The sequence below is a fragment of the Salmo salar genome, chromosome 26, assembly GCF_965601325.2.
Source record: "Salmo salar chromosome 26, fSalSal1, whole genome shotgun sequence".
Lineage (NCBI taxonomy): Eukaryota > Metazoa > Chordata > Actinopteri > Salmoniformes > Salmonidae > Salmo > Salmo salar.
The window spans coordinates 13,476,977-13,491,757 of NC_138316.1; the positions used below are offsets into that span (position 1 = coordinate 13,476,977).

The window sequence follows — 14,781 nt, forward strand, 5'->3', positions numbered from 1 at the left end:
ATGAGATGGGAAGGCAATAGTGAGATGGAAATGAATGGAAAAAAACAAGTGAGAACCACCATGAATTAAGCATGATACACTTTAATTTTCAACCCATCATCCCATAAACATTCAAAAGAAATTATCATATTTCCGATTACACGCAGAATCCACACACAAAACACAAAAATAAAATATATTAGACTTATCACTATTAATCATTAGTTTAAAAAAAGCTCAAACCACAGACATGAGATGATAGCAAAATAAATATTTGGATGTTAGACCAGTACCACCTGAAAACACAGTGCCCCACGTTAATTCAAAATGAAATACAATTTTTTTTGTAGAAGGGGCTTAGACATTGATGATAATATTGATGATTGCACTTTCTGTTGGTTAAATAACAAACCTATTTCCCCTTGTAAGTAAAAGTAGTATAAGTGTTATGTGGACCATTCTTCAATTGAACACCAGAGTTTAGTTAACGTTTTTAATGAACACATAATCAAATGTTTGGCAGTCCAAAAACACACCATGTTTAGCATGTGAGACAAACATGATTATTAAGAGTGCGAAAGACTAAAAAGAACATGACCAAACCAGAGAGGTCAGTAGTACAGGCCATTCCAATACCGCTGTGAGTGAGGGCAGTGGAGAGGGGGAGCTGTCAAACAAGGATAGGACATTGTGTCAGGTATTTGGAGGGGAATTTGAGAAAAAGGAAGGGAAAAGTGCATAATGAACTTGACACATACATTAACCCTCATTATGGACCATGGACTATCCACATGATATACAGTAGAGCACAATGGATGCATCCAGTGTAAGTACCCTGTTTGGGTCAGTGGACTCCGTGTGTAAGATTCCACTATAGCAGTCCATAGAAAACAATAACCTTTACAGATTGACACACAGAAGGCATACAGGAAGAAAACGGATGACTGGACATACATAATAATTCAAGTAGCATTACAATAGCAATGCTTCCCTCAAAACAAGTAAATCAGTAATGTGTGTTGCAGATCAGGATGACTTGGATTGAACATTTAAACATTATTGCAAATTCACGACGTAAACTGTTAGTGCCGATTTGACATCCATACGTAAGGAGCTAAGCCAAAACATTGACTGAAAAGTCATTTCACTCAGTGTACTTTCACTCAGTAGTCCTGTTTAGATTTGGGTTCAGCCATCATTTTGGCCCTTGAAATGTATGAGGAAATGTGAATGAAAAAAAAGAACACGTTCAAATTCCAACCAAATCTGTGCAAGTATGCGAGAAGTAACCCGTCTGTCTCTTTTACATTTGATCATCTTTAATGGATATTTAAACACTTAAATGGCTCATCCTCAAGAGGCCGAGTGGGATCAAATAAATAAACAATTCCATCAACCAGCAAACTTAAATAAAACAGAAAGCAGGCATGACTGTTTCCCATGGTCCATCTCTTCCTGTGCTCCTTCACATGGCATCAAAATGGAACCGGTGTGCTTCCTGTCTCTTCTCCCGGTCGTCCGCTTTCTGAAACACACACAGGGCAATGGTCAGGGGTCACGAGTCAGACAAACGCAGACAAGCAGAATCTAACAGTCAGCGATGGTGAGAGAGAGGTGGGGCTGAAACCATTATAGAATAATAATGAAAGTAGCAGACCTACTCAGTGGTCAGGGGTACAATCTATCTGAGGCAGGAAATCATTATTACAAGTGTTAATGTAGTATCGCTTCAACGTACGATTATGTACCCTCTGTGGGTGAATGAGGATAATTCACGTTTATTTTTAGCGTTCCCTTGACGACAGGCAGCACATAAAGGCACGTATGATGAAAAAAAGGGAACCTTCAAAATGCAGTGGAGATGAAGCTGACAGATTTGTTCTGGAACTACTCCCCGTACGACAGACAGTCCTGATGGAGTACACCAACATCTAAGCAGAGAGTCTGTCGGCCGTATCTGTGTTGTTCAGGACTTAAGGGAGCAGACAGTCTTTAGGACTGAGTGTTCAGTTCCTTCCACTTGTTTTTATGGCGTGTACACAGTACATGGACATACTGTAATATCTCCTTCAGTCTCATTCAGTGAACTGGCTTGTAATCCTGTCAATATTGCCAAGTTCATTGTGGTGTATGAACATGAAATAATTGAGTGTTCAGGGGATATAATTGTGTCGTTATTCCATGTGCGATGTGTCATTTATTGAATGGTCTGAAACCTACTGATTGAGTGCTCACGTATACAGCCTTGTTCAGATTGAACGTGAGGTTCAGTAACACGATAACTTGACCTATTTGAATGGTCTACTGAATGCGCTAACCTATCCACACTCCGTGCAAAGGCTGTGGGGCCTTGAACTAGCATAAAATGCAGGACAAAATGGGATAAGACCTTTGTCACATTGTATGCATTATGCAACGTGGAGGCATAATGCAGACTTCATCGCTCTGAAAAGCCCTGTATTCTGTTTAAACCCACGCAAAATTTAAATAGCTCACAGACAACGATCGATTCCACAGGCGTGAAACCAAAGTTACCTGACAAATAAAGAGAATCCAAAATACCTCTCAGATTTACAGCAAGGTTAAAACAGAGAAGGCAGTTCTATAAATTTTTTTTTTTTTTTAAATGTCTTGCTTTCTTATATTTAACAGTGTTGTAACAAACTTCCTGAGCCGGTCTTGGCTGTTGCAGGAGGTACTATGTCTCAAACAGCCTTTGATTCCTATTTGACCATTGAGATTTGTGGAAAAAATAGCAGGGGTCAGTGTAAATATCAAAAGTCAATCACGGATCGCACCGTGACCTGGTCAACTCCACACCGCAATGCAAATGGAAAGGTTTATGGAGATGTGGAGCTTTTTCCAAATGCTATTTTCCCCTGCGTGAAAGGTTAGACTCTTATCTAAGAGAGCTCCTTCAATTATGGTGTGTTATTGTGCTGGGCAGAGTGAGTCAGAACAGGAGCGCTCAGCAGCCGGGCTCCGATATGACTTCAAGGCAGTGACACTCACAACGCAGATGACACACTGGACTAGACAATGGGTCACAACCCCCCCCCCCATTGAAAGCAAACAAAGGCAGTACCCTCGCTCAAAAAGACCCACAACAGCGGAGATGTCGGCTATCCCAGTACAACATGAACAAACAAACAACCTCACAAGAACTGAGACGTCGTACCAACACAAAAACAGGCTGCAGATTCAAAAGATGTGACTCATCAGCTGCAACAGTAATAACATGAAGCAGATATATAGGTAACTGCCAAAATAATGGAAACACTTGATTAAATAAGGGATACAAAGTATATCAAAAGCAGGTGCTTCCACACAGGTGTGGTTCCTGAGTTAAGACGCTTTATGTTTGTGTTTCCTTTATTTTGGCAGTTACCTGTATCTCTGAAAGGGAAGGGGGCTCTGAACTAAAGTAGAGTACATTGGTCCAGTAATCACCTAAACAAATGAACAGCTAGCTATTACCTGAACTTCCATTACCTTGGCCATCACGAACATTATCGTTTAATCAACCTCTAATCAATGACGGACAATGAGCCATGTCTCTACCTCGCTTTCTTTCTGATAAAATATAATTGCTGGGCTCAGTTCCTCCGATATAGAGCCAAACATGTTATTTTAATGCAGTGTCAACTCCAATGAAGCTAGTGTTCCCGGAACAGTTCCCTAAGCAGAGAGCAATTATGGCTTCCTGCGTGCATAATCAGGCACCCACAGCAGATGGCTTTGAGAAGACGCCAACATCGCCCGGCCTCGCTTGGTGGAGAAACAGACCAGCCACGGCTGCACTGGGATGGGGATGAATCGCTCAGAGTGTTTGCACGGCAGGCTGGACACACACGCATGTCGGCAATAGTTGCATGCAAACACATGCAAATTCTCACAAGTTTGCACAATTCAAACCATACATGATTACCTAAACACTCAATGTAAAATTCACAAACACACACAGGAATGTAACAAGACAACCAACACACACACACTCCCTGGAGGGCATATTTACAGGGATAATGAACAAAAGATTTGATATGCTGAAGGGGCAGAACAAAGCAATTACAGCCGAGCGTCCTCACTGGTTATGGCCCTCTAACAGCCGTGCTGGATCTCTGTGGGAGGTTAGAGGACAGGGCCCATCTGCTGGTTCTGACCCATCTGTTCCTCTCCGAGTGTACCCTTTGCCCACAGCGGGTCTCCTGCTCTCTGGACCAGCACCAGAGCTACCCAGCAGCGACACAGGGCCAGGAGAAGAGAAGACCCCCACCAGATACTATGGACTGGCAATGGTGGGGAGGATGAGAGAGGACATACACTGCTCTGACCAGAACATAACCAGCTTTGGCTCAGACTATTAAGAGGAGGAGGAGGAGAGGATAGTGAGGAGGAATGCAAGGAAGAAGAGGAAAAATGACAAGACAGTACAACTAAAAATGAAGGAGAAGAGATGAGGTTGAAGGTGCTCATTACTGTCGATTAAAGCAGTAATGATGGTAATGACGATGATAAACGGTGTAAGATGCATTTGTGTCATTCTGTTCCTACCTTCTCCTGCCAGTGGAGGATGCCAATGATGACCAGGATGAAAACACACACGCCGATCAGAGCGATGGCAGTCAGTAGGACTATGTTACTGGGGGTCAGATACAACTTCGCACTCCAACTAAAAGAGGGAACGGGTAGGAGAAAGAAAAGGCGTATCAACTACTATACGACATAAAACTCCTACAAAAAGGTATGTCTCGTCTTTTCCCCTATCAGAAGGTAAGAGTCAATGTGCTATATTAAGGACATTTAGCATATTTTGCTGGATCAGAGATGTTAGTTGACAATGTTTTACTAAATCACAAAATATGACATTATGACATATTAGGTCAAAATGAAATCGAGAAACGCTACATCACTGTCAGAGACGAACCATTTAAATGAAAAAGATCAAAAACAAAAAATGACAAGCGCATTTCCTGTCTTTCGATCCACATATTTTGTGACTATTGAAGAGAACGGAGAGTTCATTTGAATGGTTTGACTAAAAACAAGAACAGACCCAGATTGTGGAGATACGATATTATACTACAATAAATGGCTGAAGAACAATACTTCTGCTCAAATATGAATCAAAATAACTTCATTAAGACATTCTATCAGAACTAATACAGTGAGGAAAAAAAGTATTTGATCCCCTGCTGATTTTGTACGTTTGCCCACTGACAAAGAAATGATCAGTCTATAATTTTAATGGTAGGTTTATTTGAACAGTGAGAGACAGAATAACAACAACAAAAATCCAGAAAAACACATGTCAAAAATGTTATAAAATGATTTGCATTTTAAATGAGGGAAATAAGTATTTGACCCCCTCTCAATCAGAAAGATTTCTGGTTCCCAGCTGTCTTGTATACAGATAAGGTAGCTGAGATTAGGAGCACACTCTTAAAGGGAGTGCTCCTAATCTTAGCTTGTTACCTGTATAAAAGACACCTGTCCACAGAACCAATCAATCAATTAGATTCCAAACTCTCCACCATGGCCAAGACCAAAGAGCTCTCCAAGGATATCAGGGACAAGATTGTAGACCTACACAAGGCTGGAATGGGCTACAAGACCATCGCCAAGCAGCTTGGTGAGAAGGTGACAACAGTTGGTGCGATTATTCGCAAATGGAAGAAACACAAAAGAACTGTCAATCTCCCTTGGCCTGGGGCTCCATGCAAGATCTCACCTCGTGGAGTTGCAATGATCATGAGGAAGAGGAGGAATCAGTGAGGAATCAGCCCAGAACTACACGGGAGGATCTTGTTAATGATCTCAAGGCAGCTGGGACCATAGTCACCAAGAAAACAATTGGTAACACACTACGCCGTGAAGGACTGAAATCCTGCAGCGCCCGCAAGGTCCCCCTGCTCAAGAAAGCACATATACATGCCCGTCTGAAGTTTGCCAATGAACATCTGAATGATTCAGAGGAGAATTGGGTGAAAGTGTTGTGGTCAGATGAGACCAAAATGGAGCTCTTTGGCATCAACTCAACGTGTTTGGACGAGGAGGAATGCTGCCTATGACCCCAAGAACACCCACCCCACCGTCAAACATGGAGGTGGAAACATTATGCATTGGGGGTGTTTTTCTGCTAAGGGGACAGGACAACTTCACCGCATCAAAGGGACGATGGACGGGACCATATACCGTCAAATCTTGGGTGAGAACCTCCTTCCCTCAGCCAGGGCATTGAAAATGGGTCGTGGTTGGGTATTCCAGCATGACAATGACCCAAAACACATGGCCAAGGCAACAAAAGAGTGGTTCAAGAAGCACATTAAGGTCCTGGAGTGGCCTAGCCAGTCTCCAGACCTTAATCCCATAGAAAATCTGTGGAGGGAGCTGAAGGTTTGAGTTGCCAAACGTCAGCCTCGAAACCTTAATGACTTGGAGAATATCTGCAAAGAGGAGTGGGACAAAATCCCTCCTGAGATGTGTGCAAACCTGGTGGCCAACTACAAGAAACGTCTGACCTCTGTGATTGCCAACAAGGGTTTTGCCACCAAGTACTAAGTCATGTTTTGCAGAGGTGTCAAATACTTATTTCCCACACTAAAATGCAAATCATTTTATAACATTTTTGACATGCGTGTTTCTGGATTTTTTTGTTGTTATTCTGTCTCTCACTGTTCAAATAAACCTACAATTAAAATTATAGACTGATCATTTCTTTGTCAGTGGGCAAACGTACAAAATCAGCAGGGGATGAAATACTTTTTTCCCTCACTGTAAACACATTACATATTAGTGGTGAAAACAAAAACTACCAATGGCAATGCAGGACACAAAATGAGCCACCATATGTTGCGTTAACCTATGCCAATAGACACTGAGCAGTCACTGTAATGTATGAACACTACATGATGTATGCGTCTACATGATGTGGGTGTGTTTTTATGAATAATAAGTCAGTGTAGTAGGTATGTACAGTGCATTCGGAAAGTATTCAGACCCCTTGACTTTTTCCATACTTTGTTACCTTACAGCCTTATTTTAAAATGGATTAAATATATATATATTTTTTTATCTACACACAATACCCCATAATGACAAAGCAAAAACAGGTTTTTGCAAATGTTTGAGAAATAAAAAACTGAAATATAACATTTACCTAACTATTCAGACCCTTTACACAGAACTTTGTTCAAGCACCTTTGGCAGCGATTACTGCCTTGAGTCTTCTTGGCTGTGACATTACAAGCTTGGCACGCGTGTATTTCGGGAGTTTCTCCCATTCTTCTCAAACTCTGTCATGTTAGATGGGGAGCGTTGCTGCACATCTATTTTCAGGTCTCTCCAGAGATGTTTGATCAGGTTCAAGTCTGGGCTCTGGCTGGGCCACTCAAAGTTTTGGTACCCTTCCCCAGATCTGTGCCTCAACACAATCCTATCTCGGAGCTCTACGGACAATTCTTTCGATCTCATGCCTTGGTTTTTGCTCTTACATGCACTGTCAACTGTGGGACCTTATATAGACAGGTGTGTGCCTTTCCAAATCATGTCCAATCAATTGAATCTAACACAGGTGGACTCCAATCAAGTTATAGAAACATCTCAAGGATGATCAGTGGAAACAGGATGCACCTGAGCTCAATTTCGAATCTCATAGGAAAGGGTCTGAATACTTATGTAAATTGCTGTTTTTTATTTTTAATACATTTGCAAATATTTTCTAAAAATCCGTTTTCGCTTTGTCATTATGGGGTATTGTGTGTAGATTGAGGGATTTTTTTTTTCTTAAATCAATTTTAGAATAAATCAAGGGGTCTGAATAGTTTCCGAAGCCACTGTATATGCAAGTGCAAGCATTTGTCAGTGTGTGTGTGTGTTCCATGTGTTGGTGAGAGAATGTGTTAGCTGGCCATACGGAGAAGGGGGTTCTGCCATCTGCTGGCACTCCTGGGGGTAGGACTACATGTGAATGAAACAGAAAAACATTGAAACATGGCCTGAGCATGTTTGTGGGCGTCCAAGTACAGATGTATGTATGTATGTATGTATGTATGTATGTATGTATGTATGTATGTATGTATGTATGTATGTATGTATGTATGTATGTATGTATGTATGTATGTGTGTATGTGTGTACCTGCGGGGCTCGTTGTGTGGGTATGGAATGACTATGAGCTGCGAGTTGGGGATGATGGCTGTCCACTCCTGCTTCCTCACATCCTGCAAGGCAGAAACAGAGAACCAATGTTATTAGAGCCTCAGGGAGGCAGAATGAATGGACAGGCAAAAATGGAACAACTCCAGTTCAAAGGTAACACAATGCAGGCAATATATCACACACTTCTCAGTGCAGATACGATGTAGGGCCCGAGTCATTTCCTGTACAGTACTGCACTACAATTTGCTCTCTAGTTCAGAGTTTAAGGAAATGTATTTTTTAGAAGTTCAAGCTCATAAGCTTTTCAAAGCCAGTTTCTGTATTAATTACAAAGGTCATTTTCCCTCTTGAAGTTGCAACTGGATGGCAATCGCCAGCAAACATTAAATTCATCTTTCTCAGAGTCCTCTAGAGAAGAGAGACTCATTTCCGACAACACATCTATCATTTGGCAACATTAAGGGATAAGGGAAACACACTTGCTCGCTCACACACGCAGATGCATGCAGACGCACACGCAGTGTGTGACGGCATACTTTGCATCCTCGTTTACTCAGAGCCACCCTAATGAGAGCCCAGGGTTTTTAGCTACCTATACCCGAGCTATTTAAAGGCATGCATTTAAGACACAGACAGTCTAGTCAATTAAATAAATGATGTCTGCTGAAGTATCCCCCTGGTGTGTCAGCCTACTTCCTACAGTCCCATTAGCTGGAGTATTGTTACAATGCTGAGGGTTGTGTGCGGTTGGAAGCCATGCATATGACTCCTTCCTGACACTGAGAAATGTCAATTAAAGAGAATGACATACCTACATAGCTCAGAGATACAAATACTATGTAAGGCAAAGACTCAAAGCGAATCAGAGCTGCAGATTCAGGGATTTGGATTTACTAATTGTTAGTGTTTGAAGTAAAATAGGTTAAGGAGAATAATGATGAACGGAATGAGTCACCTTATCGTGTCAGTGTACTGTGAACAGTGTGCTAGTTCATTAGAAGTTGCAGTGCTTAACCTACTAAGCTAACGCTGACATTTTACTCTTCAATGCAGTGTGGTTTATGCAGAACGGCAGTGAGAGACAGTGACAGGCTGCGCTTCTGGCGCTTTGGCTAAGAGAAGACGTCTGTGTTTAAGAGGAGGAAAGCGTTTCTGGGTTTTCAGAGAGTGTTTCAAAGGAGAGCGCTGGGTCTGAAGTTGAGAGTGAAGTGGGGTTTTTGGGGAGGCGATAGCAGAGCGGGAATCTTGAAAAACCTTGTGAGCAGAGGAAACTATCCTCATGGGATTGAGACGAGTGTGCAGGAGGAAAGTAGAACACACTCCCTTTCTCTCCCTCCTCTCTCTATCTCTCCCAAACCCTCACAGGCCTCCTGAATGTTTTCCCCTGTGAGGGAGAGTTGGAGACAGACCTGAGAGAGACAGATAGGAACTATCCCCCCCAAACTCACAGAGACAGCCAGATAGACACAGCTGTTCATTAAATGTGTACACTGAGCTGAGTGTAAACATTTTAGGAACACCTTCCGAACACGTTCCTAATATTGTGTTGTGCGCACTCCCCCCATTCCACAGCGTTCCACAGGGTTGCTGGCCCATGTTCACTCCAATGCTCCCCACAGTTGTGTCAAGTTGGCTGGATGTCCTTTGGGTGGTGGACAATTCTTGATACACACAGGAAACGGTTGAGCATGAAAACTCCAGCAGCGTTGCAGTTTTTGACACAAACCTGGTGCACCGGGCACCTACAACCATACCCCGTTCAAAGGCACTTACATTTGTCTTGTCCATTCACCTTCTGAATGGCACACATACACAATCCATGTCTCAATTTTCTCAAGGGTTAAAAATCCTTCTTTAACCGGTCTCCTCCCCTTCATCTACACAGATTGAAATGGATTTAACAAGTGACATCAATAAAGGATCATAGATTTCACCTGGATTCACCTGGTCAGTCTATGTCATGGAAAGAGCAGGTGTCAATGTTTTTTATACTCAGTGTATGTAGCACTGAAGACATTTTCATCTACCCTCTGAATGTAAAAAGTGGTTAGCATAACACAAAGCATTATAAAGATTTTATTAACTGGTGTGTGGGGAAATGCGAACCTTAGCGGAACATTTTTCTTGCATAACTCAAAGGGGTGCAAGCGACAACAAAGCACGTTGCTGTACTTCAGATGCCTTACTCTGTACGAGCCTCGCTCCCAAGGTAGTGTGGTATGGGCAGAAATTTGCAATGCAAATCCGCTATGATGAAGACCTCTGTTCTATTCTTTGACAGGTGAGGAACGGGAGCCAGCGTCTCAAATTCAACTGAGCCGCGCAGGGGAATCTATCGAGGAACCAACAAACAGCATTTCAAAACGGCACGCGATACGAGAGACAGAAGGCTGTCGCTCCCCACGAACCCAAACCACATGCCAATGTTTGAGGTAGCACAAAAGTGGGTGAACGAAGAAAATAATGAATTATTTACTGCATAATAAATCATCTACTTATCATATTGCAACAGGAAGAAACGTTTACAGCACTTACATCAACCTGCAGTAGAGTTATTGTCAGTATCAGTGGCTCTGGGTGTGTTCTCCACATGGTTACAGTGACTAGAAACAGTATCAGTTTTATGCCGTAGTAATTAGACCTACTGCATCCTGTCCTGTCTGTGTTTTGTCTGGCATGTCCCTCCTCTCCGCTCCCCTCCCCCTGTGCTGCAGCGCACCATACTGTACCTTGTTCCCGAGGGGCCGGGGGATACCCACGTACAGGTGGTCCAGGAAGTTGGCGCTGCGCCCCAGGCCCAGGACGGTGTAAGGCAACTGCAGGGAAAGGTGGGCCGACTGGCTCAGCTGGCCGGCTGCATGGAGGGGAAAAATAAAAAAGGGGCCATTAGAACCATTCAGACCCATAAACGAGCCTCATAAAAGACACAAATCAGACCATCCTATTCCTACCGTCGCCCAGTCCAGAGGCATCTACCACCCCCTACACCACCGCGTCCTCGCCACTGGCTCACGCCCTGCCAAGCGCAGCAGATGTAAATCACCCGCTTTATGGTAATCAGAGAGAGCACCACGGCAACAAATCAGGATAATGTGGATGGACTGCATGGCTGGTCTGGACCTACACTCAGATGGAAGCATGTTTTTACATTTACATATTGTGCAGCAAGGAAAAGCTTCAATGACTGATTATAGTAGGATATTCAGTCCACATAAAAGAAAAGAGTGTGTTCTGCCTGGCTATTATCTACACATATACAGTACCAGTCAAACGTTTGGACACACCTACTCATTCAAGGGTTTTTCTTTATTTGACTATTTTCTACATTGTAGAATAATAGTGAAGACATCAAAACTAAGAAATAACACAAAGTGTTAAACAAATCAAAATATATTCTTAAAAATGTGCCTTTGCCTTGATGACAGCTTTGCACACTCTTGGCATTCTCTCAACCAGCTTCATGAGGTAGTCACCTGGAATGCATTTCAATTAACAGGTGTGCCTTGTTCAAAATTAATTTGTGGAATTTATTTTCTTCTTAATGTCTTTGAGCCAGTTGTGTTGTGACAAGGTAGGGGTGGTATACAGAAGATATCCCTATTTGGTAAAAGACCAAGTCCATATTATGGCAAGAACAGCTCAAATAATCAAAGAGAAACTACAGTCCATCATTACTTTAAGACATGAAGGTCAGTATGGAAAATGTCAAGAACTTTGAAAGTTTCTTCAAGTGCAGTCGCAAAAACCATCAAGCGCTATTATGAAACTGGCTCTCATGAGGACCGTCACAGGAAAGAAACACCCAAAGTTACCTCTGCTGCAGAAAATAAGTTCATTACTGTTACCAGCCTCATAAATTGTGGCCCAAATAAATGCTTCACTGAGTTCAAGTAACAGACACATCTCAACATCAACTGTTCAGAGGAGACTGCGTGAATCAGGCCTACTAAAAGACACCACTACTAAAGGACACCAACAAGAAGAAGAGAATTTATTGGGCCAAGAAACATGAGCAATGGACATTAGACCAGTGAAAATCTGTCCTTTGGTCTCATGAGTCTAAATTTTAGATTTTTTGGTTCCAACCGCTGTGTCTTTGTGAGATGCAGAGTAGGTGAACGGATGATCTCCGCATGTGCGGTTGCCACTGTGAAGCATGGAGGAGGAGGTGTGATGCTGTGGGGCTGCTTTTGTGGTGACACGGTCTGTGATTTATTTAGAATTGAAAGCACACTTAACCAGCATGGCTATCACAGCAATCTGCAGCGATACGCCATCCCATCTGGTTTGTGCTTAGTTGGACTATCATTTGTTTTTCAACAGGACAATGACCCAAAACACACCTCCAGACTGTGTAAGGAGAGTGATGGAGTGCTGCATCTGATAACCTAGCCTCCACAATCACCCGACCTCAATGCAATTAATATGGTTTGGGATGAGTTGTTGGAACTCTTTCAAGACTGTTGGAAAAGCATTCCTCATGAAGCTGGTTGAGAGAATGCCAAGAGCGTGCAAAGCTGTCATCAAGTCAAAGGGTGGCTACTTTGAAGAATCAAAAATCCCAAATATATTTTGATTTGTTTAACACTTTTTTTGGTTACTACTTGATTCCATATGTGGTATTTCATAGTTTTAATGTCTTCACTATTATTCTACAATGTAGAAAATAGTAAAAATAAAGAAAAACCCTTGAATGAGTAGGTGTATCCAAACTTTTGACCGGTACTCTAAGTATAGAGCCTAAAAGCTTGGGGTTGAATGCCTGTCTACTAGTAAAGCACAAGTGTAACTCCATCTTGAGAGAATCTATATATTGCCTTTCACGAATCTCCAATGTAACAGTTCATAACGAGGACAAACTAGACCATCTCCTCTGAAATGAAAGCATGACCCTGCTTTGAGCCCTGTTCCTGCTATCCTGCAACGATGGAGCAGGTTATACTGAGCAGCTTCAGAGCAGTTGCTGTAAAAGCCAACGTAATTGCTTCAATCATACAGAGACGCTCACCTTTTTAAAATAAGGGCTATCATTAAAAAATATGTTTGGGGGGACAAAGGAAGCTGAGAAAGTCAGAATCTGTCATTACAGGTAGATATATGGTACAGTATACATTTATGTTAATAAAGTGGCTTGTTCATTCTAGTGACACTGATTGGAAGTCCACTTCACAGTGCTAGTTAAACCAGTAGGCTAACTGCCAATATGGATGTCACGCTGAGATCTTGGTGTGTGTGTGTGTGTGTGACATCGATCCCTCTCATTAGTTTTGTGATACAATAGCAGGGTATTGACTGTGACGCATACATTGAGCGTAAAAACACCTGCTCTTTCCATGACACAGACTGACCAGGTGAATCCAGGCGAAAGCTATGATCCCTCGTTGACGTCACCTGTTAAATCCACGTCAGTGGACCCTCAGACGAACCATCAGATGCAGGCCATCAGTCCAGTTCCTAATGTTTTTAACACTCTGTGTATACATGTCATGTCCGCAATCAATTTAGTCCTCTCTGGACACTCACTAATGACTCTGTGTTATGCATGTGTGGTGGGGAATGAGGTGCAGTTTCATTATGTCCTGACCTGGGGGCATCCAAAATCCTTACATGTACAGTTCAACAGAAAACGACAGAAAAGTCACTCGGCGGGGAGAGACGGGTTAATGACGCTATTAAAAAGAAAAACAATTTGCTCTGTGGAAGCAGTTTAGAGGTGTTACCGCACTGGAGAAAGGACAAAGGAAAACGAATGACTTGATCCACGTACATTAAGATGGATTTTGAAGTCTGGGCACTGTCCTGGCTCTACGTTCTGGCAGGAGAGCTGAGGAATGCGTTGCCGTTTTGGCATTGTCCACTAATGAGAAGACTTACACTGGAAGACTGCACATAAAACTGACAGAATAATCTGATTAAGGTGTATATTGCTTCACCAGAATGACTCTTTTGATTAAGCGATTCTTAACGTGGCCTACACATAAAGAGATTATAAACAAGGCATTTAAAAAGTAAGCAGTTCAGTTAAATGTTGTTCCAACTCAGGCTTTTCCAAACTCGGTCCTGGAAGCCGGAGGCACGTTTTGGTTTTAGTTAGCCCTAGTACTACAAAGCTGATTCAAATAACCAACACCATCATCATCAAGCTTTGATTATTTGAATCAGCTGTGTAGCGCTAGGGCAAAACCCAAAATGTGCACGGGGGGGGGGGGGGCAGGACTGAGTTTGGGAAACCCTGTTCTCACTGGGCTACCTTGACGCAAACCCAAGGGTCTTTCGCTATACTGTCAGGCATAGGACCAAAGCTTCAGACACACACAATAGTCAGCAGAAAGCGTGTGAGCTCTCACTTGTCCCCATGTGAACTGTTTTAACAGCTTCGTCTCAAACACACACACACACACACACTTCAGCTTCTCCATTTAACTGAATTCAAGAGCAAGCTCAGGAAGGTCATCTCGGTTTAGTCAAGGTAATCATTTTGAAACTAAGAAACACACGCGCACATCTCTCGCTCTCGACTTTCAAAATCCTCACGTTAAACAACCGTCTTTCCTGTCGTTTTTTTTTGTTGCCTTGCCAACGTAGTGGTGAGCATACTAAACAATGTGCCACAGACGGGGTCACACAACACACGATTCTTCACTTGA

General features: G+C 42.6%; 1 protein-coding gene across 1 annotated transcript in view; it reads right to left on the reverse strand.

Annotated features, from left to right (window-relative positions):
• Positions 1-65: 65 nt before the first annotated feature.
• Positions 66-14,781, reverse strand: part of LOC145850498 (T-cell immunomodulatory protein) — a 39,561-nt gene continuing 24,845 nt past the window's right edge. Inside the window, exons 5-8 of the mRNA XM_082969927.1 lie at positions 10,864-10,988; positions 8,114-8,196; positions 4,531-4,648; positions 66-1,504 (exon numbers count right to left, since the gene is read on the reverse strand). Of these exons, the coding sequence (XP_082826053.1) occupies positions 1,445-1,504; positions 4,531-4,648; positions 8,114-8,196; positions 10,864-10,988 (386 nt within the window). The 3' untranslated portion in view covers positions 66-1,444. The remainder of the gene's footprint in view (positions 1,505-4,530; positions 4,649-8,113; positions 8,197-10,863; positions 10,989-14,781) is intronic.